Source organism: Leucopleurus acutus (assembly GCF_964270905.1).
Source record: "Leucopleurus acutus genome assembly, chromosome: 4".
In the NCBI taxonomy this organism is placed as follows: domain Eukaryota; kingdom Metazoa; phylum Chordata; class Mammalia; order Artiodactyla; family Delphinidae; genus Leucopleurus; species Leucopleurus acutus.
Window position 1 is genome coordinate 114,502,902 of NC_139146.1, and position 27,866 is coordinate 114,530,767.

At 37.4% G+C, this 27,866-nt stretch overlaps 1 protein-coding gene across 4 annotated transcripts in view; it reads right to left on the reverse strand.

Annotated features, from left to right (window-relative positions):
- Positions 1 to 27,866, reverse strand: part of ANTXR2 (ANTXR cell adhesion molecule 2) — a 163,475-nt gene that overhangs the window by 94,200 nt on the left and 41,409 nt on the right. For all 4 annotated transcript variants that reach the window (XM_082837613.1, XM_082837615.1, XM_082837614.1 and 1 more), the window contains one exon: positions 12,878 to 12,956. In XM_082837613.1, coding sequence (XP_082693739.1) covers positions 12,878 to 12,956 — 79 coding nt within the window. The remainder of the gene's footprint in view (positions 1 to 12,877; positions 12,957 to 27,866) is intronic.

Genomic DNA, 27,866 nt, shown 5'->3' on the forward strand with positions numbered 1-27,866 from the left:
AAGGGAGAGGAGGTCGAATGAGTGGCTCATTGCAAGAACAAGAAAAGACAACTTTGTCTGAAAAATAGAATTTGAGAGGGCTTGGTAGTACCTGAAGCAGCTGAAGAAAATAATGAAACACAAATTTCTGGAAAGCAGTAATCCTCTTTATAACAGAGAGAATTGGCCAATTGTTGGGTTAATATCCATTTGTTAGATGACCTTCCAATCGGCCATTTGTTGGATCAATTCTTCCTAGCTATAGTTCTGAACAAGTAGCATTTTCAGATGTCTACAAAGACAGTTAGCTGAGGAGTCCAGTTGGAGATTTAGTACCCAGATGTTGGCCAAGGCTTTGAAGCCAAAACTCTTTTAAGGGTTAAGTTGGGGACACACCAGAACCTTGAGCTTGATTTTAGGGTAAAAAGAATATATTTTCTAGTCATCCTGGACACATTCAGTCTTTGAACTTCATCTGCATCTAATTTCCTTTTCTTCATTAAAAGGAAGTTATAATGTACAACGAAAAACTTCACTCTGCCAAATAGAACTGAAATTCTAGCTAACAGAATAACAAACGTATGAAAACAAATCAGAGTCACTACTGTACTTGCAAAACAACTATGGGAAAAGAGGAATCACTCAAAAATTTCAAAAGTCAAAAGTCAAAAATTTCAAAAGCAACCACATTAGAATAAAACAGACACAGAAATGGGGAACTAAACCTCCACAATTTTGCTTCCATGAATTTAGAGCTAGGGGAAGAAAAAATAGTCATAAAATAGGTGATGATTTCATTTACTAGATTCTTTTGAAATATTCCATAACAGGAACTAGCAAACTATGGCCGAAAGGCCAAATCAGCTCATCTGTTTCATAAGATGCCTGGCAAGCTAAAACAAATTTTTTACATTGTTACATAGCTGAAAAAAATTTAAAGAAAAATGTATTATCAATACATGAAATTCAAATTCTAGTGTATATGGTATGTTGAACACAGCCATGCCCGTTTGTTTATATGTCTATGGCCACCTTTGGGTTACAATGGCAGAGTTGAGTAGTGTAACTGTATAGCCCCTAAAGCCTAAAATAATTACTATCTGACCCTTTACAGAAAAAAATTGCCAATCTCTGTCTTATATAAATCAAATTAGGACCTGGTAACGAATGGAAGATTGTGCAAGTATTCAGGCCAGGGGAAGACAAACTTGGGTTCAATTCCCAATTCTAGCATTTACTCGACTATGAAACTGAGCAAGCAATTTAACCCCAGGGCCTCCAGGCTCCAAGTCTCCCCTTTCTCGGGGGCAGCAAAAGCTGAAATCAGCCAATATTCTGCTCATCAAGCTGTGTAGCATGCTGAGGGTTGGATCCACCTACTAGCAGAAGCATCTTCTAATGTGTTTGCATCAATGTGCACTAAAGATTGGAGGTGGCTCTCTGTTCCTCAGTTTTCTCATCTGTAAAATTCAGGTAATAGTAATAGCCTCCTCTTGAGTGGTGAGAATTAAATGAAATCATGAAGTGCTGAGCACATGTGTAGGGCTTAGCACAGTGTCTGGCACTTAATTAGTGCTTATAAAATTTGTTCTTAGTATTATTATTCTAAAAGAATCAGAAGAGCAGTGGCTCCAAGGGGGGGAAAAAGACATCTTTCACTGAATGTTTTAAAGCGGAGACACATTTAGATCTTCTGAGACAGACGAAAAGAATGGACGGCCTAAGTCTAAACCCTCCTCAGATTCTAGTCTTAAATCTTTTAAGTCCAAACCTTAGTTTCCCTACTTTTAAACTGAATATGCCGGTACTGTCATTCATTCCTTTAACAAATAATTTTGGAGCACCTGCCTCGTGTAAGGACCAGGCACTGAGAGGGAGGCGATGAGCAAGGCACAGACTGCAGAGAGAGGCCGAGAAGTAAACAGGAAATGACAACCCAGTGACATAAGTGCCTTAGTAAGAACAAGCCCGGATGCTCTTGGAGAACAGAGGAGGTTCCTTATTTGTGAGATTTCCACAAGGATTAATCAATTGCTAAACAATGGTGTTTCATTTTGCTTGGCTTTTTGAATGCCTGTGAAGAGCCAAAAGTATCATCCAAGAATGAGTAAGATTACTAACTTCATCTCTCCTAATTATCACATCCAAATATGCCTGAAAGGCTAGGTATCACATAAATACAAGGGTGGTATTTATCATAATATTATCCACTGTCTTCTTCTATTCTGAATAGAGGTGTAATGCACACATCTGCAGGTACTTTCTCATCAGCTCCATTCTCACTTTCTACTTCTATAAAACGGTGATATTACTACCACACACCAGACATATTTGCATTTAAATCAATATAATGGTTAAATCTAATTAGCAAAAAAGAATTATCCCGTGGTTATGTAAGTCAAACAATTATGCTGTACACCTTAAACTTATACAGTGCTGTATGTCAATTATATCTCAATAAAACTGGAAGGAAAAAAAAAAACTCTAGCCCTTTGTCTCAGCAGAGTTGAGTTCAGTCTCTCATGAAAGTGGAAGATTTTCTTCCCTTCATTCATTTTAACACTGTGTACTGAAGTTTAGGAACCACAGACCTGTAGGATGAACTCTAAGCTCTTTTTTTTTTTTTTTGGCCATGGATAATCTGATCTAAATTTTCTCTTTCCAAGCTTTCCTTCCACTATTTTTACCCCAACCAAATAGATCTACTTTCAATTTTTTTAATTCAGTTTTTATTAAAGTATAATTGCTTTACAATATTCTGTTCATTTCAAGTGTACACTATAGTGATTCAGTATTTTTGCAGATTATATTCCTTTAAAGGTTTTATAAGATAATGGGTATAGCTCCCTGTGCTATACAGTAAATACTTGTTGCTTATCTATTCAGTATATAGTGGTTTATATCTGTTAATCCTGTATCCCTAATTTGTCCCTCCTCCCTTCAATTTCTGTTTGCTATTTATCTGTAAAATGGTCCCCCCTCCTCTCTCTTTGCCTAAGACCTGCTCTCATTTCAAGACCCAGTTTATCTCGGTTCCTCCATAAATACAAAACATTTCTCTAGCTTTCCTTCCCTTCTTGCTCTACCTACTAAAAGCTCCTTTTTTTTTTCACTAAAAATCCTGTGGAATTTGGTTGACTTTTTCATTCCATACAACAGCTCCCAAATGTGCACCTCCAATCCAGACCTGTTTCTAGAACTTCAGACTTGTGTATTCAACAGCCTTTCTGACACTCCCACTGAGATAAAAAATGGACATCTTTCACTCAACATTTCCAAAACAGACCTCCTCATCTTTTTCAAAAAACATCTCTACCTGATGACAACTCATCTTTCTAGTTGCTCAGGTGAAAAAGCCTGGAACTGTCCTTATTGTCTTTCTCTCACACCTGTATCTAATCTGTCTAGGTATCCGGTAGACTCCACCTTTAAAACATATTCAAATCTAACCACTTCCCATCCTCTCCCTTGCTATCTGCCCAGTGGAGCCACCATCCCCTCTCCTAGATTACTGAACTAGCCACAGAATTGGTCTCCAGGTCTCCACTTTGGCCCCTACCTGCAAAGTCTATTTTTGCACAGCAGTCAGAATGATCCTTTTAAAACACAGTCACACCATGTCACCTTCAGTGGCTCCTGTTTCACTTAGAAAAACACTCAGAATCTTACAATGACTTACAAAACTCTCCATGATCGCTCCCCTCCCTCCACGCTCTCCTACTCATCTCAGGCCTCCTCCCCCAGCTACCTCCACTCTGCACACTGGCTGCTTTGCTCCTCTTTAAACCAGCCACATACACTCCCATCTTAGGCTCTGTTCGAGCTGCTCCCTCCGCAAGAACACTCTTCCCTTGCATGGTCTTCAGGGCTCACTCCCTCACTTTCCTCAAGGCTTTGCTTAAATCTCTTCTCAAGGGAAAATATTCAGATGCCTTATTTAATATAACAACGTGCTGCCAAACTTTCTCTCCATCTCTGACACAACTGATGTTCCTTTTTCTGAAATCACCTTACTCTTAAAACCACCTCGAGTCACATTACGCTCCCCTTAGAACTAGCAAGACCTAGAAAGACTTCCTCTTTCCAGGAAGCAAACAACCTGTACATTCCAAATGAGTCATTAAGCTTCAGCATCCCTGCACACAGAAACTGTGCATGGTTATAGGATGCAGACAAAGATTTGTTTTCTGCTTCTGTGAAAGAGAGGTGAAAAAGGACAGCTGGAGGTACAGAATAGGAAGGGGGATGGAGAAAGAACGCTATTTCAGTGAGCAAAACACTGAGATACCCTATACCACAAATGTCTGTAATCTCAACCACATCCTGAGGGACCAGGAAACCTACACATTACAACGTCCACAAAACCTACAAATTGCAACATGAATTGAAGATAAAAAGGGGGAAAAAAAAACAACTAGCTATTTTCAAAATAAGAACAGGCATTGTTAAAGAGTTATCCAGGGAATTCAATAGTGACCCAAGAGTCCATATCGATGCTTGTTTTCCCTGCAATGTTTTCTTACAACAAGAAACAAACTATCTCTCTACAGATAATATTGAGTTGCTTTGTTTTGTTTGCTGGAGGAAGGATGTCTCTCAAATTAAAATATAAAACCATAAAATCATGAGATGGAGGTGGCGCCTTCAAGATGGCAGAAGAGTAAGACGTGGAGATCACCTTTCTCCCCACAAATACATCAGAAATACATCTACATGTGGAACAACTCCTACAGAGCACCTACTGAATGCTGGCAGAAGACCTCAGATTCCCCAAAAGGCATGAAAATCCCCATGTACCTGGGTAGGACAAAAGAAAAAAGAATAAACAGAGACAAAAAAATAGGGACGGGACCCGTAACTCTGGGAGGGAGCTGTGAAGGAGGAAACGTTTCCACACACTAGGAAACCCCTTCACTGGCAGAGACGGGGGGTGGCAAGGGGGAAGCTTCGGAGCCACGGAGGAGAGCGCAGCAAAAGGGGTGCAGAGGGCAAAGCAGAGAGATTCCTGCACAGAGGATCAGTGCTGACCAGCACTCACCAGCCCGAGAGGCTTGTCTGCTCAGCCGCCGGGATGGGTGGGGGCTGGGAGCTGAGGCTTCGGCTTCAGAGGTCAGATCCCAGGGAGAGGACTGGGGTTGGTTGCGTGAACACTGCCTGAAGGGGGATAGTGCACCACAGCTAGCCAGGACGGAGTCCAGAAAAAAATCTGGACCTGCCTAAGAGGCAAGAGACCATTGTTTTCGGGTGCGCGAGGAGAGGGGCTTCAGAGCACCAGCTAACGAGCTCCAGAGAAGAGCACGAGCCACAGCTATCAGTGTGGATGCCAGAGAGGGGCATGAAACGCTAAGACTGCTGCTGCAGCCACCAAGAAGCCTGTGTGCAAGCACAGGTCACTATCCACACCTCCCCTCCCAGGAGCCTGTGCAGCCCGCCACTGCCAGGGTCCCGGGATCCAGGGACAACTTCCCCCGGAGAATGCACGATGCGCCTCAGGCTGGTGCAACGTCACGCCGGCTTCTGCCACCGCAAGCTCACCCCGCAACCGTACCCCTCCCTCTCCCCAGCCTCAGTGAGCCAGAGCCCCCGAATCAGCTGCTACTTTAACCCCCTCCTGTCTGAGGGAAGAACAGACACCCGAGGGCAACCTACACGCAGAGGCGGGTCCAAATCTCGAGCTGAACCCCAGGAGCTGTGAGAACAAAGAAGAGAAAGGGAAATCTCTCCCAGCAGCCTCAGGAGCAGCGGATTAAATCTCCACAATCAACGAGATGTAGCCTGCATCTGTGGAATACCTGAATAGACAACGACTCATCCCAAATTGAGAAGGTGGACTTTGGGAGCAACTGTAGACTTGGGGTTTGCTTTCTGCATCTAATTTGTTTCTGGTGTTATCTTTATCTTAGTTTTTTATTTAGAGCTTATTATCACTGGAAGATTTGTTTATTGATTTGGTTGTTCTCTTTTTTTAAATATATATTTTTTTCCTTTTTATTTTTTTGTGAGTATGTATATGTATGCTTCTTTGTGATTTTGTCTGTATAGATTTGCTTTTGTCATTTATCTTAGGGTTCTGTCTGTCCGTTTTTTGAGGGTTTTTTTGTTTATTTTTTAGAATAGTTTTTAGTGCTTGTTATCATTAGTGGAATTGTTTTTTCGTTTAGTTGCTCTCTTCTTTCTTTTTTTAATTATTTTTTATTTTTACTTTTAATAATTTTTTATTTCAATAACTTTATTTTATATTTTTTCTTTCTTTTTTTTCTTTCCTTTTTTTTTTTTTTTTTTGCAGTACATGGGCCTCTCACTGTTGTGGCCTCTCCCATTGCGGAGCACAGGCTCCGGACGCACAGGCTCAGTGGCCATGGCTCACGGGGCCAGCCGCTCCACGGCATGTGGGATCTTCCTGGACCGGGGCACAAACCCATGTCCCCTGCATCGGCAGGCGGACTCCCAACCACTGTGCCACCAGGGAAGCCCTCTTTCTTTGTTTTTCTACCTTTTCTTCTGAACCGTGTGGCTAACAGGATCTTGGTGCTCTGGCCAGGTGTCAGGCCTGAGCCTCTGAGGTGACAGAGCCAAGTTCAGAACATTGGTCCACTAGAGACCTCCTGGCCCCACATAATACCAAACAGTGAAAGCTCTCCCAGAGATCTCCATGTCCACGCTAAGACCCAGCTCCACTCAATGACCGGCAAGCTACAATGCTGGACACTGCATGACACACAATTAGAAAGACAGGAACACAACCACACCTATTAGCAGAGAGGCTGCCTAAAATCATACTAAGGTCCCGGCCCCCCCAAACACACCACCGGACGTGGTCCTGCCCACCAGAAAGACAAGATCCAGCCTCATCCACCAGAACACATGCACCAGTTCCCTCCACCAGGAAGCCTACAAAACCCACTGAACCAGCCATAGCCACGGGAAACAGACAACATAAACAACAGGAACTATGAACCTGCAGCCTGCAAAAAGGAGACCCCAAACACAGTAAGTTAAGCAAAACGAGAAGACATATAAATACACAGCAAATGAAGGAGCAGGTAAAAACCCACCAGACCAAACAAATGAAGAGGAAATAGGCTGTCTACCTGAAAAAGAATTCAGAGCAATGATAGTAAATGATCCAAAATCTTGGAAATAGAATGGAGAAAATACAAGAAACATTTCCCAAGGAACTAGAAGAACTAAAGAGCAAACAAACAAGGATGAACAACACAAAAAATGAAATTTAAAATTCTCTAGAAGGAACCATTAGCAGAATAACTGAGGCAGAAGAACAGATAAGTGACCTGGAAGATAAAATAGTGAAAATAATTACAGTAGAGCAAAATAAAGAAAAAGAATGAAAAGAATTGAGGACAGTCTCAGAGACCTCTGGGACAACATTTAACTCACCAGCATTCGAATTACAGGGGTCCCAGAAGAAGAAGAGAAAAAAGAGGGACTGAGAAAATAGTTGAAGATTATAGTTGAAAACTTCCCTAAGATGGGAAAGGAAATATTCAATCAAGTCCAGGAAGTGCAGAGAGTCCCATACAGGATAAATCCAAGGAGAAACACACCAAGACACGTATTAATAAAACTATTAGACATTAAATACAAAGAAAAAATATTAAAAGCAGCAAGGGAAAAGCAACAAATAACATATAAGGGAATCCCCATAATGTTAACAGCTGATCTTTCAGCAGAAACTGCAAGCCAGAAGGGAGTGGCAGGACATATTTAAAGTGATGAAAGGGAAAACCTACAATCAAGATTACTCTACCCAGCAAGGATCTCATTCAGATTTGATGGAGAAATTAAAAGCTTTACAGACAAGCAAAAGCTAAGAGAATTCAGCACCACCAAACCAGGTTTACAACAAATGCTAAAGGAACTTCTCTAGGCAGGAAACACAAGAGGAGGAAAAGACTTACAATAACAAACCCAGAACAATTAAGAAAATGGTAATAGGAACATACATATCAATAACTACCTTAAATGTAAATGGATTAACTGCTCCAACCAAAAGACAAAGACTGGAAGAATGGATACAAAAACAAGACCCATATATATGCTGTTTAAAAGAGACCCATTTCAGACCTAGGGACACATACAGACTGAAAGTGAGGGGATGGAAAAAGATATTCCATGCAAATCAAAACCAAAAGAAAGCTGGAGTAGCAATTCTCATATCAGAAAGAACAGACTTTAAAATAAAGAGTATTATAAGAGACAAAGAAGGACACTACATAATGATCAAGGAATCAATCCAAGAAGAAGATATAACAATTATAAATCTATATGCACCCAACATAGGAGCACCTCAATACATAAGGCAAATGCTAACACATATAAAAGAGGAAATCGACAGTAACACAGTAATAGTGGGGGATTTTATCACCTCACTTACACTGATGGACAGATCATCCATACTGAAAATTAATACGAAAACAAAAGCTTTAAATGACACAGTAGAACAGATAGATTTAATTGATATTTATACGACATTTCATTTGAAAACAGCAAAATACACTTTCTTCTCAAGTGCTCATGGAATATTCTCCAGTATAGATCATATCTTGGGTCACAAATCAAGCCTTTGTAAACTTAAGAAAATTGAAATCATATCAAGTATGTTTTCCGACCACAACACTATGAGACAAGATATCAATTACATGTAAAAAACTATAAAAAATACAAACACATGGAGCCTAAACAATACACTACCAAATATTCAAGAGATCACTGAAGAAGTCAAAGAGGGGATCAAAAAATACCTAGAAACAAATGACAATGAAAACAAGATGACCCAAAACCTATGGGATGCAGCAAAAGCAGTTCTAAAGGGTAAGTTTATACCAATACAATCTCACCTCAAGAAACAACTCAAATAAACAAACTAACCTTACACCTAAGGCAATTAGAGAAAGAAGAACAAAAAAGCCCCAAAGATAGCAGAAGGAAAGACATCATAAAGATCAGAGCAGAAATAAATGAAAATGAAATGACAGAAAAGATAGAAAAGATCAATAAAACTAAAAGCTGTTTTTTTAAGAAGATAAACAAAATTGATAAACCATTAGCCAGACTCATCAAGAAAAAAACGGAGAAGACTCAAATCAATAGAATTAGAAATGAAGGAGAAGTAACAACTGATACTGCAGAAATACAAAGGATCATGAGAGATTACTACAACAAACTACATGCCAATAAAATGGACAAACTGGAAGAAATAGACAAATTCTTAGAAAAGCACAACCTTCCAAGACTGAACCAGGAAGAAATAGAAAATATAAACAGACCAATCACAAGCACTGAAATTGAGACTGTTATTGAAAATCTTCCAACAAACAAAAGCCCAGGACCAGATGAGTTCACAGCGAATTCTATTAAACATTTAGAGAAGAGCTAACATCTATCCTTCTCAAACTCTTCCAAAATATAGCAGACAGCAGAACACTCCCAAACTCCTTCTACGAGGCCACCATCACCCTGATACCAAAACCAAAGATGACACAAAGAAAGAAAACTACAGACCAGTATCACTGATGAACACAGATGCAAAACTCCTCAACAAAATACTAGCAAACAGAATCCAACAGCACATTAAAAGGATCATACACCATGATCAAGTGGGGTTTATCCTAGGAATGCAAGGATTCTTCAATATATGAAAATCAATCAATGTGATACACCATATTAACAAATTGAAGGATAAAAACCATATGATCATCTCAAGAGATTCACAAAAAGCTTTCAACAAAATTCAACATGCATTTATGATTTAAAACCCTCCAGAAAGTAGACATAGAGGGAACTTACCTCAACATAATAAAGGTCATATATGACAAGCCCACAGACAACATCATTCTCAATGGTTAAAAACTGAAACCTTTTCCACTAAGACCAGGAAGTAGAGAAGGTTGCCCACTCTCGCAACTATTATTCAACATAGTTTTGGAAGCTTTAGCCACAGCAATCAGAGAAGAAAAGAAATAAAAGGAATCCAAATCATAAAAGAAGAAGTAAAACTGTCATTGTTTGCAGATGACATGACACTATACATAGAGAATCCTAAAGATGCTACCAGAAAACTACTAGAGCTAATCAATGAATTTGGTAAAGGAGCAGGATACAAAATTGATGCACAGAAATCTCCTGCATTCCTATACACTAATGATGAAAAATCTGAAAGAGAAATTAAAGAAACACTCCCATTTATCATTGCAACAAAAAGAATAAAATACCTAGGAATAAATCTACCTAAGAAGACAAACGACCTGTATGCAGAAAACTATAAGACACTGATGAAAGAAATTAAAGATGATACAAACAGATGGAGCGATATACCATGTTCTTGGATTGGAAGAATCAACATTGTGAAAATGACTCTACTACCCAAAGCAATCTACAGATTCAATGCAATCCCTATCAAACTACCACTGGCGTTTTTCATAGGACTACAACAAAAATTTTCACAATTTGTATGGAAACATAAAAGACCCCAAATAGCCAAAGCAGTCTTGAGAACGAAAAATGGAACTGGAGGATTCAGGCACCCTGACTTCAGACTATACTATAAAGCTACAATCATCAAGACAGTACGGTACTGGCACAAAAACAGAAATATAGATCAATGGAACAGGATAGAAAGCCCAGAGATAAACCCATGCACATATGGTCACCTTATCTTTGACAAAGGAGGTAAGAATATACAGTGGAGAAAAGACAGCCTCTTCAATAAATGGTGCTGGGAAAACTGGACAGCTACATGTAAAAGAATGAAATTAGAACACTCTCTAACACCATACACAAAAATAAACTTCAAACGGATTAAAGACCTAAATGTAAGGCCAGGCACTATAAAACTCTTAGAGGGAAACCTAGGCAGAACATTCTATGAGATAAATCACAGCAAGGTCCTTTATGACCCACCTCCTAGAGAAATGGAAATAAAGACAAAAATAAACAAATGGGAACTAATGAAACTTAAAATCTTTAGCACAGCAAAGGAAACCATAAACAAGACGAAAAGACAACCTTCAGAATGGGAGAAAATATTTGCAAATGAAGCAACTGACAAAGGATTAATCTCCAAAATATACAAGCAGCTCATGCAGTTCAATATCAAAAAAAGCAAACAACCCAATCCAACAATGGGTGGAAGATCTAAATTGACATTTCTCCAAAGATTGCCAACAAACCCATGAAATGATGCTCAACGTCACTAATCATTAGAGAAATGCAAATCAAATCTACAATGAGGTATTACCTCACACTGGTCAGAATGGCCAACATCAAAAACTATACAAACAATAAATACTGGAGAGGGTGTGGAGAAATGGGAATCCGCTTGCATTGTTGGTGGGAATGTAAATTGATACAGTCATTATGGAGAACAATATGGAGGTTCCTTAAAAAACTAAAAATAGAACTACTATATGATCCAGCAATCCCACTACTGGGCATATACCCTGAGGAAACCATAATTCAAAAAGAGTCATGTACCACAACGTTCATTGCAGCTCTATTTACAATAGCCAGGACATGGAAGCAACCTAAGTGTCCATTGACAGATGAATGGATAAAGAAGATATGGCACATATATACAATGGAATATTACTCATCCATAAAAAGAAACGAATTTGAGTTATTTGTAGTGAGGTGGATGGATTTAGAGACTGTCATACAGAGTGAAGTAAGTCAGAAAGAGAAAAATAAGTACTGTATGCTAACACATATATATGGGATCTAAAAAAAAAAAAATTGGTTCTGACAAACCTAGGGGCAGGACAGGAATAAAGACTCAGAGGTAGAGAATGGACTTGAGGACACGGGGTGGGAAAGGGTAAGCTGGGATGAAGTGAGAGAGTGGCAAGGTCATATATACACTACCAAATGTAAAATAGATAGCTAGAGGGTAGCAGCTGCATAGCACAGGGAGATCAGCTCTGTACTTTGTGTCCACCTAGAGAGGTGGGATAGGGAGGGTGGGAGGGAGATGCAAGAGGGAGGAGATATGGGGATATATGTATATGTATAGCTGGTTCACTTTGTTATATAGCAGAAACTAACATACCATTGTAAAGCCTTTATACTCCAATAAAGATGTTAAAAAAAAATCATGAGATGTGAGAAAATGTTTAGGTTTGGAATTTTGGTCTTTTGAAGGGGAGGATTTTTTTTTGCATTGATTTATATATTTTTAACAAAGAAAATGCACTCATAAGAATATCAGCCATGTGATCAGTTCCTTTTAGTGCTTTGTGTTTTCATGTTCAACAATCTAATGTCAAGATAAACCAAAAAAATTAACTATAAGGAAAACACTCTCTTATCAATGGAATTTATATATCCAAATATTGCATCTTAGGTAGTGCAAATCAACCATCTTAACTAAATTATAGTTTCAGTGTAGTTTCAAACCAAGATATTATAAAGTTCTCAGAATCAAGTTCCTTACTCTTGAGAAAGCACCAACATTAAAAGGGACAAAATAATAAGCTCACTCATTAAGATGCACTAATAATTTAAAAAACATGATAAATGTCTTAGATACTATAATGCAACCTTCATTAACAGAAAGACATTATTTCCTTTACATAGTTAATGTTTTAAGAAAAAAATGTTTCATTTGGAAATCATTTTCCTACCTTATTCTAATATTTAAATATTACTTCAATTTTATAAATATCAAAATATAATGTATACTCTTTAAGATCCCTTTAAAGGAGACTAAAGGAAAAAACAAAACAACCTACAATAACTTCTATACAAACATTTTCTTGTAATGGTCTCCAGTGTTACTATTTGTACTTTCTTTACTGTAGGATGCAACAATATTGAAGGTCCATAAATTATTTCTGGAGAGAGTTATTTTTTAAAAAGTAACTTTATGTGAACAGTGACTTACACATTCTGTGGCTGTGACTATTAATGAGCCTGAGATGACAGAATTTCCTCCATTAAAGCTCACTGAAACATCAAGAGTTCTGAAAGAAAATGCAGAAACAAAAATTAAGAGTAATTAAAAACTGGAGTTTTGTGGAAAATTTTTCTTTCCTTAAATAATTCAGAATTAGCCAGAGAGTCTACTTTAAAAGTCAAAGCATTTGATCGGTTATCTTAGCGTTTTTCTTTCTTAGTTCTAGTACCAGAGGCAAATTCCTTAAGTGATCTAGTTTTTCCTAAAAGAAGCATTAATGTCAATAGAAACATGAAGAAATTCCTGTTGTTGTCATTGTTCTAGTTTAAAGTAATACATTTTTAGGAAAAGAATTAAATTTAAAAATTCCTTAATGCAGAAAAATGCTGAGATTGTTTCAGGTTCACAAAAACCTAAAATGGGGAAAATACTTCCATCCGACTCAGCTTTTCCCTGTCTCTAGACATTACCATTATCACAAGATCATTGTTTAAGAATATAAAAATGGAAATAGACAGAAACTGGGCATAGAGGGAAGTTACCTCAACATAATAAAAGGCATATATGACAAACCCACAGCCAACATCATTCTCAATGGTGAAAAACTGAAAGCATTTCCTCTAAGATCAGGAACAAGACAAGGGTGCCCACTCTTACCAGTATTATTCAACATAGTTTTGGAAGTTTTAGCCATGGCAATCAGAGAAGAAAAAGAAATAAAAGGAATACAAATTGGAAAAGGATTAAAACAGTCACTGTTTGCAGATGACATGATACTATACATAGAGAATCCTAAAGAGGCCACCAGAAAGCTACTAGAACTAATAAATGAATTTGGTAAAGTAGGAGAATACAAAGTTAATGCACAGAAATCTCTTGGATTTCTATACACTAATGATGAAAAATCAGAAAGACAAATTAAGGAAACAGATTTGCCACTGCAACAAAAAGGATAAAATACCTAGGTATAAATCTACCTAAGAAGGCAAAAGACCTGTATACAGAAGATTATAAGACACTGATGAAAGAAATCAAAGATGATACAAGCAGATGGACAGATATACCATGTTCTTGGATGAGAAGAATCAACATTGTGAAAATGACTATACTACCCAAAGTAATCTACAGATTCAGTGCAATCCCTATCAAATTACCAATGGCATTTTTCACAGAACTAGAGCAAAAAATTTTCCAATGTGTATGGAAACACAAGATGCCCTGAATAGCCAAAGCAACCTTGAGAAAGAAAAACGGAGCTGGAGGAATCAGGTTCCCAGACTTCAGAGTATACTACAAAGCTACGGTAATCAAGACAGTATGGTACTGGCACAAAAAGAGAAATACAGATGAATGGAACAGGATAGAAAACCCAGAGATAAACCCATGCACATATGGTCACCTTATCATTGACAAAGGAGGCAAGAATATACATTGGAGAAAAGACAGCCTCTTCAATAAGTGGTGCTGGGAAAACTGGACAGCTACATATAAAAGAATGAAATTAGAACACTCCCTAACACCATACACAAAAATAAGCTCAAAATGGAATTAAAGACCTAAATGTAAGGCCAGACACTATAAAACTCTTAGAGGAAAACATAGGCAGAACACTCTATGAGACAAATCAAAGCAGGATCCTTTTTGATCCACTTCCTAGAGAAATGGAAATAAAATCAAAAATAAACAAATGGGAACTAATGAAACTTAAAATCTTTAGCACAGCAAAGGAAACCATAAACAAGATGAAAGGACAACCTTCAGAATGGGGGAAAATATTTGCAAATGAAGCAACTGACAAAGAATTAATCTCCAAAATATACAAGAAGCTCATGCAGATCAATACCAAAAAAACAAACAACCCAATCCAAAAATGGGTAGAAGACCTAAACAGAGATTTCTTCAAAGAAGATATACAGATTGCCCACAAACATATGAAAGGATGCTCAACATCACTAATCATTAGAGAAATGAAAATCAAAACCACAATGAGGTATCACCTCACACCAGTCAGAATGGCCATCATCAAAAAATCTACAAACAATAAATGCTGGAGAGGGTGTGGAGAAAAGGGAAGCTCTTGCACTGTTGGTGGGAATGTAAATTGATACAGCCACTATGGAGAACAGTATGGAGGTTCCTTAAAAATCTAAAAATAGAACTACCATACGACCCAGCATCCCACTATTAGGCATATACCCTGAGAAAACCATAACTCAAAAAGAGTCAGGTACCACAATGTTCATTGCAGCTCTATTTACAATAGCCAGGACATGGAAGCAACCTAAGTGTCCATCAACAGATGAATGGAGAAAGAAGATGTGGCACATATGTACAATGGAATATTACTCAGCCATAAAAGGAAACAAAATTGAGTTATTTATAGTGAGGTGGATGGACCTAGAGTCTGTCATGCAGAGTGAAGTAAGTCAGAAAGAGAAAAACAAACACCGTATGCTAACACATATATATGGAATCTAAAAAAACCGGTACTGATGAACCTGGTGGCAGGGCAGGAATAAAAACACAGATGTAGAGAATGGAGTTGAGGACACAGAGAGGGGAAGGGGAAGCTGGGACAAAGTGAGAGAGTAGCATTGACATATATACACTAACAAATGTAAAATGCATGGTTAGTGGGAAGCTGCTACACAGCACAGGGAGATCATCTCAATGCTTTGTGATGACCTAAAGGGGTGGGATAGGGAGGGTGGGAGGGAGGCTCAAGAGGGAGGGGGTATGGGGATATGTGTATACATATAGCTGATTCACTCTGTTGTACAGCAGAAACTAACACAACATTGTAAAGCAATTATACTCCAATAAAGATATTAAAAAAATAGTTATTACAAGATGCAAACTATTATATATAAAATGGATAAACAATAAGGTCTTAATGTATAGCACAGGGAACTATATTCAATATCCTGTGATAAACCATAATGGAAAAGAATATGGAAAAAAATGTATATATGTATAATTGAATCACTTTTCTATACACCAGAAACTAACACAATATTGTAAATCAACTATACTTCAATAAAATAAAATTTTTTAAAAAATGGAAATAACAAACCACTGAAAGATAAAATATAGAGAAAGTGATCATGAAAGACAGAGTAAACTAAATGAAAAAAAAAAGGAATGCAATTTACATATTTGTAGGCATTTGTTGTAAATGTTCAGGATTTTAAAATATCCTGACAAAGGTAGAAAAAAAGGAGAATAATTTTTGTCCATTGCTAAGAAATATAGCTCTCATTCTGAAAATATGATTTCAACTAATAATACAATTAAAAATAATTACAATTTCATTAATTCAGATTCTAATAATTTATCATTTGGGATCAGTAGGTAATTTTTTTTCATAGCTCTAAGAAGATATCAAAGAGAAAAAGATGACAAGGAGTTTTTAAAGTATTGAGGAAACAGCTCTTTTCCAAAAGAGCTTATGAAGTATATTACCACAGAATAATCAGTATACCAACAAAACAAAGCTATCCATTTATTAATGTGGAAGCAGTAGGCAGCATTTTGTTAATCTAGCTTCTATAGAACACCATGCTCCAATGCTCACAAAATATTCTAAATTCCAAGAATTAAAAGCCAGAAACTTTGCCTTAATTACTCTAAATTTAGATGATTTCTTCTCTATGCGTTGAGTTGTGTGCCAAATACTATTAGCTATTGAGAGTTAGGATAAAACAGAAGCAATCTCAAGCCACTGGTAAGATTTTCAGTAATGATGCTAGGGAGAGGAGATGAGAAATATTATTCAGTCCCTACCATGGGCCAGATGCTATCCTGGACACTTTATGGATATTATCTCATCTAATTCTTAAAAGAACTCTTAAAGTAAGTAGTTTCACAGTTTTACAGCTGGGGTACATAGGCCCCAAAATGTTAATTACCTTGCCCAAAGTGGTAAAGCTAGGATTCTCACAAATTCTGAATTCTTTCCATCATACCACACAGGCTTGAAGAAATGAAAGTTCTTAATGTGTTTTTTTCCCTCAATGTGATATTTAGTTTGGACTCTTACAGGGCTAGAACCCCCAGGAAAGACAGGACTAGCAAACTTCTAGCTGAACTCTTCTTCAAAATTCAGGATTACTCCTATTAAAAATATTCCTTGTAAAATATTCCCTTTAAACCATTTTGTTAAAAAAAAAAAGTTTAGCTAAATCCAGAAAAGAACAAGAACTTGGGGTACTTATATCAACTTAACTAAACTTCTGAACTATGCCAACACAGAATGCCAAGTGGCTTATTTAAGAAAGAAAACTTAAACCTACTTGCTTTTTCTGCAGAACTCAGTGCCTTGTTTTGCTTTGTGTTTTTGGAAGATTAAGCATAGTTCAATCCAAAAATAATGTTTCCTAGATCCTAATTCCTCTACTTTAAAGCATGTACCAGAAAGCATATGACACAGAAAGCATGGTTTTGGTTTGTGAGGGAAGTTTACTGGATTCATAATAATGTATGATTGTTGCAGGTAATCTTATTGATTCAACTTTAAAGGGATCAGTAGACATTGACCAAAGTTGTTTATAATCTGGCACGTAGAACTCACCAGAAATGAACCAGTTCTCTAATTAATGAAGGAAACATTTAATGCTTATCCAAATGGAATAAGAACAGAAGATGTATTTTATAACAAAATTCACTCTTTTCTATAGTTTCCCATAGCATGCTGATGAGGTCTTGTAGGCAACCAAACCAATTTGCACATTATTCTTAAAATCTCAGTCTAGTATAATGTAGCTGGTGTCTGATCAAACTGAGTTAGTCTCCACAGACATGGAAAGCCACCGGATGATTCTTTTGACACATGGATTCAGTTGAAACAATATAATATTCACCTTCCTGAGAGCAGTAGTAGCACGATCAAACCACTACCAGAAACAACAGTACTTTGTTTATCGATTCCTTACTATGTTTTGTTTTTGTTTTTGTTTTTGTTTTTGCGGTACAGGGGCCTCTCACTGCTGTGGCCTCTCTCACAGCGGAGTTACAAGCTCCGGACGCGTAGGCCCAGCGGCCATGGCTCACGGGCCCAGCCGCTCCGCGGCATGTGGGATCCTCCCGGACCAGGGCACGAACCCGTGTCCCCTGCATCGGCAGGCGGATTCCCAACCACTGCGCCACCAGGGAAGCCCCGATTCCTTACTATGAGCTAAACACATTAACACATCTCACTTAATTCTCACAACAACCCACTGAGGGAGGCTATAGCATTATCTCCATTTTCCAAATAAAGGACCTGAAGCTTAAAAAGGTAACTTACCCAAATATTGGACTTCTCTGGCTCTGTAGTCAAAGTGCTTTCACTTCTACTGCATACCACCTTAATCCTCAGTAAGTGCTTTAGGGTCTTACATCTAAATTTCACTCACTGGCGAGAGCTTTGTCTCACTTCTCCAGTGTCACTCTTCCAATTTCTTACTATATTCACATATTTCTCATAGTTATAATGGCATTTACTATATGATATTTATTTGTGAACATATGTGTATATTTTTATATGTATATATATTTGCTGGGAAATTTTTTCAGAAGTGTTGCAAACATGAAAACACACTCTAAAAGTTATTTCTGCTTTTAAATTTTGTTGTTTCTTTAGAAAAAATTTTGAAATTATTGGTATGATACTGGCACTGCTATGAGCTGATACTTTTGTCCAAAGCTCTGCTACTCCATTGCTGGCAAACAGATTGATAAAACCCATCTCACCCTCTAACCCAGACTCAATACCTTGACCTTTCTTTGCCCCAAGACTCCAATATACGTATATCATGTTTTGTCATATTTTATGTAACTTGCGCTAGTATCTATGGATTTCTCATTCTGATTGCTATATAACTTTTATTGCTGGTTAGTATATTTAGGACAGTAGAACTCATACTCTCAGTTACAGAAACTTTATTATGGGCAAAAATGTATTAAAGCCATATTGTTTGCACATAATTCCATAAAGGAGAGGTGAGTAAAGAGTTTATCTTTATCTGTCCCAAGAATAAAATAAAATTGAAAAAGGGGATAATAGATTCAGCCCACATGTTGGGGAATCAGGAGTTATAGGTTTGAACCCTAGTCACTACCCTCTCAATCTTGCATTCTTCAATGTGTAAAAGGTGGATAACTGTACCTATTTCAGAGTTGCTTTGGGGAGGAGAGCTTGATAAAATAATGTACATAAAATGTCCCACACAGTGCCTGGAACACAGCGGGTACTCTATAAATTACTGTAACATCTGACTATTTGTCTAAAAAATTATTCAGCTATCAAGGTACTTTTATATAAACATTTTAGATCCAAGTTAAAAAACAGCACAGATAATATAGAAGAATGTATTGCAGCAAAGAAATAATTGCCTAATACTTTTTTGTTTACTTTGAAGAATTTCTCTTCTACTTACTTCCATATAAAAATAGAGAGAGCTAAATTGTTCCAAAAATGCCTAGTATAACATATAATGGCATGCAAGTTCATGTAAAGAAAATTTTCAAAGCTATTTCCTTCCTGTTACAAAATGTTATCTTGATAAAACCCAGCACTGCAACTATGTTGAGCTGTGTGCCTGAACCTAACACTTAAAACTGTGCTCCAAATTGGTTTCTGAATGTTGGCCAGTAAGTTCAATCAATCACTCAGTCTATTACTCCAATATTTATAAATTGCCTACAATAGGCCAACCTAGGCTGTGCTTGGTAATAGGGCTGCAATAACAAATGAAACACAGCATTACAATGTAATTGAAAGGAAGCCACATGAACAATTACAATAAAATGTGATATTAACTAAAATAGGTATAAGCACAAAGGTACTAGAGGATCATGTGGGAGTTACAACCGACTGAGCCTTGCACGGGGGTATCAACAAAGATTTCCTGCAGGAAGTCACCTCTATGATGAATCCTAAAGGATGATCAAGAATTAGTTAGGAAAAGAGATTAAAAAGGGACCCAAGAAGATGGAGCACTATTTGACAAGCTGGAAGATAAGAAAGGCACAGAACAGTCAAGGAATAAAAGCCATTCAATATGGCATCAACACAGAATGTGAGAGTGAGAATATATGGCTTGAGGCTGAAAAGGAGAGTAGGAGAAGGATAATAAAGAACACAGGATGCCATATTTAGATATTTAGAATTAGTCTTATGAGTTTTTAAGCCAGGCAGAAATATGGTCAGAATTGTGTTTTACAAATATCACTTGTTGCATCATAGAGCATGGATTGGAAGAGTAAATTTCTACAGTAGAAGACCAGTTAACAATGTCATAGTGTATTTCACTGTTGGTAGGAATGGAAATTGGTGCACCTACTATGAAAAACAGGATGGAGTTTCCCCAAAAAATTAAGAATGGAACTACCATATGATCCAGTTATTCCACTTCTGGGTAGTTATCTGAAGAATACAAAAACACCAATTCAAAAAGATATATGCACCCTGATGTTCACTGCAGCATTATTTACAATTGCCAAGATATAGAAGCAGCAATGTAGTGCCCACTGATGGATGAATGGCTAAAGAAGACGTAGTATCTATGTACAATGGAATACTACTCAACCATAAAAAAATGGAATCTTGACATTTGTGACAACATGGATGGACCTTGAGGGTACTAAGTGAAATAAGTCAGATGGAGAAAGACAAATATGTACGATTTCATTCATATGTGGAATATAAAAACAAAGAAACAAAACAAAACAAAAACAAGCACCTAGATACAGAGAACAAATTGATGGCTACCAGAGGGGAAGAGCCAGAGGGCAAAATGGGTAAAGGGGGTCAACTGTATGCTGACAGATGGAAACTAGACTTTTGGTGGTGAGCATACTGTAGTGTATACAGAAGTCAAAACTTAATATTTGTATACATGAAGCTTATATAATGTTATAAACCAATGTTACCTCAATTAAAAAAAAATTTTTTAAAGAACTTCTCAGTGAATTTCAAATAAGGACCAAAGTAGAACTGAACCAAATAGTGTCAATGAGGGTAATCTGAAATGAAAATTGAGAGGTATTAAGCAGTTAGATTAAAAAGGACTTGGACATTTATAGGATGTAGGAGGTGAGGAAGAAAGAGTAGTTAAAGATGGCTTCAAAGTTTGTGTTTTGCACAGGAAGGTGGGTAATCTTGCACAGGAAACGTGAAAGGAACAGGTTTGAACAGAAGTACATGAGTTTAATTTGGGAACTTCAGGTTTAATTTGCCTAAGGGAAATCCAAGTTAATGAGCTGACATTTGGATAGTGGACACTTGGTTGGTTTCAAGCTAAGGGAAAGATCTTGTCTGGAGATTTGGAACTCATAGCAAGAAAAGGAAGGCTTAGAGAAGGTGAGTTTATGGGTCAGGAATCCAGCCATGGTGAAAACTGACTAGGAACTGTAAGAAGAGGAGCCGGAGGTAACACTGGAGAAGAAACAGTCCCGGAGGTGAGACTATGAAGTCGTGAAAGACAAGGAAAGACCTTCTTCTGAGACAAGACTGGCCCACAGTGCAGATAATTCTGGGTGGTCAGGGAAGGCGAGGCTCAGAACTGAGGACTCCTTCAACTCCCTTTTCTATAAGTTGGTTCTACATTGTTTAGAATTGCTTACAAATATGTTCAACGGCTCTTTGCTCCATCCTCAGACCATTTAAGTAGAAGGATAGAAGAAACCTGAACAACTTAACAAAAAGACTGCTTGAAGTGCATTTTAATGTCAATTGGTCCTCAATTAATAGTGATAAAACTAGGGCTTCCCTGGTGGCGCAGTGGTTGAGAGTCCACCTGTCGATGCAGGGGACACGGGTTCATGCCCCGGTCCGGGAAGATCCCACATGCTGCGGAGTGGCTGGGCCCGTGAGCCATGGCCGCGGAGCCTGCGCGTCCAGAGCCTGTTGCTCCGCAACGGGAGAGGCCACAACAGTGAGAGGCCACAACAGTGAGAGGCCCGCGTACGGCAAAAAAAAAAAAAAAAAAAAAAAAATAGTGATAAAACTAAATTCAAGGGTACTAAATTCATTCCACATGAGAAATATTAAATAGTATTCTGATATATAACTAAGTAAATAAAATTCAAAGTCCTAACGGTCACAGTGCTTTAATTTAATGTTTAAAGATGTAAGACAATTCCAGAACAGGAGAACAGCTCATTGCCATATGTTAGGGCTACTCTGATCTGAGGAAATTTCATATTGCATAAAATATGGTTGACATTTCAATCATAGCAACCTATTTGCAAAGTATTTATTTGCTGCTGACTTTATGGATGTCCAATAAAAGACTGCCATTTTATGATCCATTTAAAAAGATGAAAAAATTAAATAAAATTGTGAAAGACATTTGCTGGAAGTAATAAATAATTTACCTCCAATTTGCACATACTGAAAATTAAACTGGCAACTACTCAAAAAGCTATTAAAATTATGGTGACTTAAGATATTTTGAAATCAAGTGCTACTATTTAATACTCTGTAGAGCTTTTTAAAAGTTAGCTTTATGCATAATAAATTATGAGGTGAAAATAAGGTTTCATATTTGTGAATAAACACTCTACTTCTAGTTATGAATATATATATATATAAATTAATGTTTTGTTTAAGGATATTTTCTTCAAAGGGGTAAAAGGATAAAATAATTGAATAAAATAATTTCTTTTTGAGATACTCAATATATGTATATAACTAAAACAAGCACTGCAGTCAGGAAGATTGCTAGATTTCAGAAGAAAAAAAAGCTATATCAGAATTGTACTGGACATCACACCTACACCTTTATTGTAAATATTTTCAGTATTATACTGAAAATAACCCCATTTTAACTGCATTGTGTATCTTTTTAAATACTAAAAAGATGCTTCAAAATGATCACTCAATTTTTAATGCCTTTCATCCAAAAAAGTCAAATATTTTAGTAATAGTAAAAACTTTAATAATATAAAATTTAAAAGCAGATATATAATAGGATTTAAATACATATTTAAGGAATATCTTCCATATCATCACATAGCTGTCCCTCTTTGAACACCTTTAGTTACCAAAACACTCACTAAATGATTCCAATTTTTACAAAAATCTTTCTTATATTGAGCTGAAATGTGCCTCCTTTTACCTTCCACTCTTTCTTTCTCTTGTTCTTGGAGCAATAAAGAATAAGTCAAATCTATCTTTTCACATGACAGACCTGACATTTGGAGAGCCAATGTGTCACACCTGAATCGTGTCTTTTTCAGTATTTTAATTCAGTATTTTCACACTTGGCAAGATTTTGTTGGCAACCCTAGACGTACTCGAATTAACTATTGTTCCTCTTAAGAGACAATTTCTAGAACTGAATATAATATTTAGGATGGAGATGCAATGCAGATTAGGTGAACTTATCACATTTATAGGTATAATCAGAAAGCAATACACTGTGTGAATGAATACATAAATGTTCCACCATTGGGGGAGGGGTACCGAGAAATATAAAAACTGAGAGGCTCCTCAGCCTTAACCAATCTCACCAAGATTCTAATGTTTATATTCAAAATAAAGATATAACAAACGTCCTGGTGTCCATGATTTAAAAAAATAAATAAATCCAGTCTCATTCCTCATAAGGAAGAGAAGAAAGAATAAAGTTATGGTTGCATTACCTGCTACTAAGATAATGGAATTGGGGATTGTGTAGGTGTACAGATGGACAATATTTGGTCATCATGTGGCCTAGTGCTCCTGGAATGGGTGGCTGGGTTCCCCTGAAGACATTCACCCAGTGTCAAGGGGCTATCAAGGCTGTAGCTTGGTGTCCCTGACAGACCAAGGTCCTGGCAACTAGAAGGAGACCCAGTGATTGACACATTCACATCTAGAATGTCTACTATGGGGCCTGAGGGCTGTGGATGCTTCCAAGTGTGCTCCATCCTCTGGTCCCCTCACTACAAGAAGCTCATCTCAGGCCATGGCTTTGCCCAGAACCAGCTTGTTATTTGTAAGTACCGAACCAAGGTGGCTGAGCTCAAAGGTCACACAGTTCAGGTCCTCAGTCCAACCATGAGCCCAGATAGGGGCCCTGCAGCTATGGCGCTGCTTTGACATGGACCCTGAACAAGGGAGGAAGTGGGAGATCAGTGCAGCCAAAGCAGCCTCATCCACCAAGTCATCTGTTGACGACCAATTCATCACCTCAGTTTTTTGGTTTTTTAAAGAATTTTTCTAATAAAAAAAAATTTTGTCATGTCTCTCTCTCAAAAAAAAACAAATTGATAAAATAAATTCACATAACCATACATATATAGGTATATATATATTTCTTTTAACTGTTCATGTGAGAAGCTGTGCTAAAGGCAGAATTTGTCAAACCAAGAAAGGGAAATGGAATTAATTTATTCCAAGCAAGATGAATTATATTTTAAAAAATCACAACATCGAGGAAAATAAGATTCCATTACCAAGTCAGGCTCTAACCCCAAGTCTGCCACACATGCATCTCAGTGATCCTTCAGTATCAGATGCTTAAAAATTTCCACATACACTGATGTCCCACCACTTCTTACTTAAACCCTCTGTCAACTGTCTTTCCACACTGCCTTTTAAGGGAACTAATACTATCAGTTTCATCTGATTTAGATATTTATTTCATATTTGCCAGAAGATTCTGGCCAATGTTTTTGAAAGCACATTTAACTATACCATATGCCTCCTTAAATCTATCAAACAAGCTGTAGGATCAGGCTCTGGTTCATTCTGTTCTGTTTTTCTTTCTTCACAATGTGTTTATGTATATTTACCCAATTTGCTCTGTTCTTCTTGCCAAATTACAGGTCTGAGATCTCAACTATTGCAGAGCAGCTGTGCTATTGTTGATGTCTTCCTAAACAAGGGTCAGAGAATAAGCCCATTTTGCAAGAACGGGTGACACCTGCACATTACACCAGGAGGCCACTGCCCTCAAAAGGGTAGGATCTGCAGAGCTTCACAGAGTCCTTCCTACTCAAACTTAAGACATTTTGGATCAAATGAACCACTGGCAGAAATTAACTCCCAAACAATCTACAGATTTTTCTAGGTAAGACAATTTGTTTAACCATATGACATTTTTAAATTAAATTGTGTCCAATGAAAAAAAAACAGGAAAGAACAATCTCACCTTTACATTCTTTCTGTTTAAAAACTAAAAATACGTTCATTTTAGCCTAAAATTCTATACCAGATAAAGAAATTTAATACATAGAGATGTCTCTCAAAGAAAGGACTCCAAATACCCATTCCAACAATGCTAAGCAATGATAAACCTGGATAAGATTTGCCCAGATAGCTTTAACTTTTGTTTACTCCACGACATCAATTTCCAAATGCAAACCTATGTCCTAGCTACTCTGCTACATTCTTAGTTCCCATCTCCAAGTAAAACATCTTCATGTTAATCCTCTTTCAACCCAAAATTCACGAGCCCTGGATTTTTAAAGGAATAATCCTCAAAGAAAATGTAATTCAGGAAGTAACATAAAGATGAGAAAGGAACTGATAGAGCACACTAATGAGACGAGACACATGTCCATGGCTCCAGCTCTGAGACTGTGCATCTGGCTTTGAGGCTGTCTGTCTAGGGTTACTTCACCAGAATGCTGTTAATTATTTAAGTGAGAGGACAGGGGGAACCATCACCACATCTGTCACCCTCACACAGGAAAAACTTTCATTCATTGTTGGGCAAGATGTGTTTATTTGAAACATAGGCTAACTAGCTACTTAATGGTTTTGAATCCTTAGCCAAAAGCTAATTAGACAAACATATTAAGCACAGTCACCTTACAAGGCTAAACTGTTTCAGTTGTGTTGATTTTAATCCAATCTCATAAGAGAGCTCATCGCCTACAAAAGTATCTGAAGGAAATTCAAGGCAAAGGAAAGGTCCAAATTACTTGCAACATACTTAGTAGAACAAATAATGATGTCGCCAAATGTCCGATACATTAATAAATAAAATCTTCACATATTTTGCCTCAGTGGTGTCATGTACTTGATAGACAAAAAAGAAGCAAAAGTAATTATTTTAGACAGATCGCTTTCCAAAACATTCTCAGCTTGCTTGTAGGTGAAATATTAATGTCAAAAAGCAAACAAATGATTTTTTCTCGTGCTTGACATTTATTATGTCTTATATGATTTTTAGAAATCACATCTTCTGAGTATTTAGCCAATCTACAAATCACTAAAGAATACCAGCAGTATCTATGGCAGTCTCTTAAAAAGGAGACTGTGCCCCAAGGCAAATTCTAGAGAAAACAAATTCAGTGTTGGATAGAACAGGTATATTGCATTTTATAACTACTTTGGAGAAGAAAGTAAGCTGTCTTCCTTAACTAGTCATTACTATGAAAAGGTCAAGGTAATTTCCTGCTCTCTTAAATGGTATGATCCCCCAAACAGAATTCTGATCATCTTTCTCCTACCTGATATACCCAGTAATCAAATGCACTCTTTTAGCTCTTTATATAAATAGTAAATCAAAACGTTTGAGAAAAATGTATTCATTCTTTCATGCAACAAACATTTAGTGAATCTACTATCTGTCAGGCATTGTGTCAGTGCTAGAGATATAGAAAGAAACAAAATAAACCAAATTCATCCCAGCAGGAGGGAGACACAATAACAAACAACTAAATGCTTCGGAGAAAAAGTGAACCGTGAAAAGAGAATAGAGACTGTTAAACTCATGGGAGGGGGAAGATTGTATGATTAAATAGGGTGACTGGCAAGGGCTTACTGAGAAGGTGATATATTGAACAAAACTTGAAGTTGCGAGAGTGAGACAAGAAGGAAGGAGCCTTTCAAGCCACTGGAATAAGCTCAGGTGGTTAAAGAACAACAAAGAGGCCAGTGTGACCATAACAGAAGGGGCAAAAAGAGGATGAAGTTGGAGATGCAGTGAGGGCCAGATCTTGTAGAACCTTATAGAACATTGCAGTGATTAGACTTGCACTCTGAATGTAATGAGGAACACATATCAAGGATTTTAAGTGGAGGGCTGACATAAACTGATCTGTTTTAACAGGATCACTTTTGCCAAGAACAGAAGAAGAAAGATGGGTTGAGAGGCTAATAACCTAAGCAAGAAATGACAGTAGCTTGGTCTAGGGTGATATCAGTGGAGGTGGTGAGGAAGGACTGGATTCTGAACATGTTTTGAAATCAGAGCTGAGATTTGCTTATGGGCTGCATAAAAGAGATCAATAATGAGTCAAAGGTTTTTTACCTGAACAACAAAAAGGATGGAGCTGCCAGTGACTAAGAGAGAGGAGAGAGCTCTGAAAGCAGACTGGGGAGAACAATCAGGAGAATCAATATGGACTTATAGATTCAATAAAATAAGACCAAACTTCTAAGTCAACAGATCTATCTTTGCTAATACAAGACTATTACTCAGAAAGCCATTGAGTCCCACTGTGCCCTTGTGGTACAGATGGCTCCACACAAAATGGATGGGCCTTAAATTCCAAGGCCAGTCTAATTTGGCCATAAGCATGTTACCAATACCAGATTATTATATGACTCAGAAAATGAATACTTTTTATAGAAAGAAAATAGATTCTGATAGTCTTCCTTTTATAAGTTATATTATGCAGCTCTTTTCAATCAATTTCAAATAGAAAGCTGATACTCCTCCAATTTACTTGGATGGCCAGAAGTGATGTCCAACAGATACCTTGAATACTTAAGCATCCACAAAAGTTAAGTGCTCAAGTGAACTTCAAACTACTAAAATGATTTTCTTAGGTTCCACAAAGGAAAATATAATCTTCACTCTCTGAACACTAATCCAGACTTTGGATTGGGGCCTTATGTATTTTAGTTTCCTCTGATCCAGAGGAAGGTTTGAGATCAGTATATAGTGATTCTTGAAAACTGTATCCTATCCATTATCCTAAGCATATTGCCTCTACTACTGTTGGACAAGAGAACATTTGAACTATTTGCAATCATTTCCTGCATAATAGAGAGGGC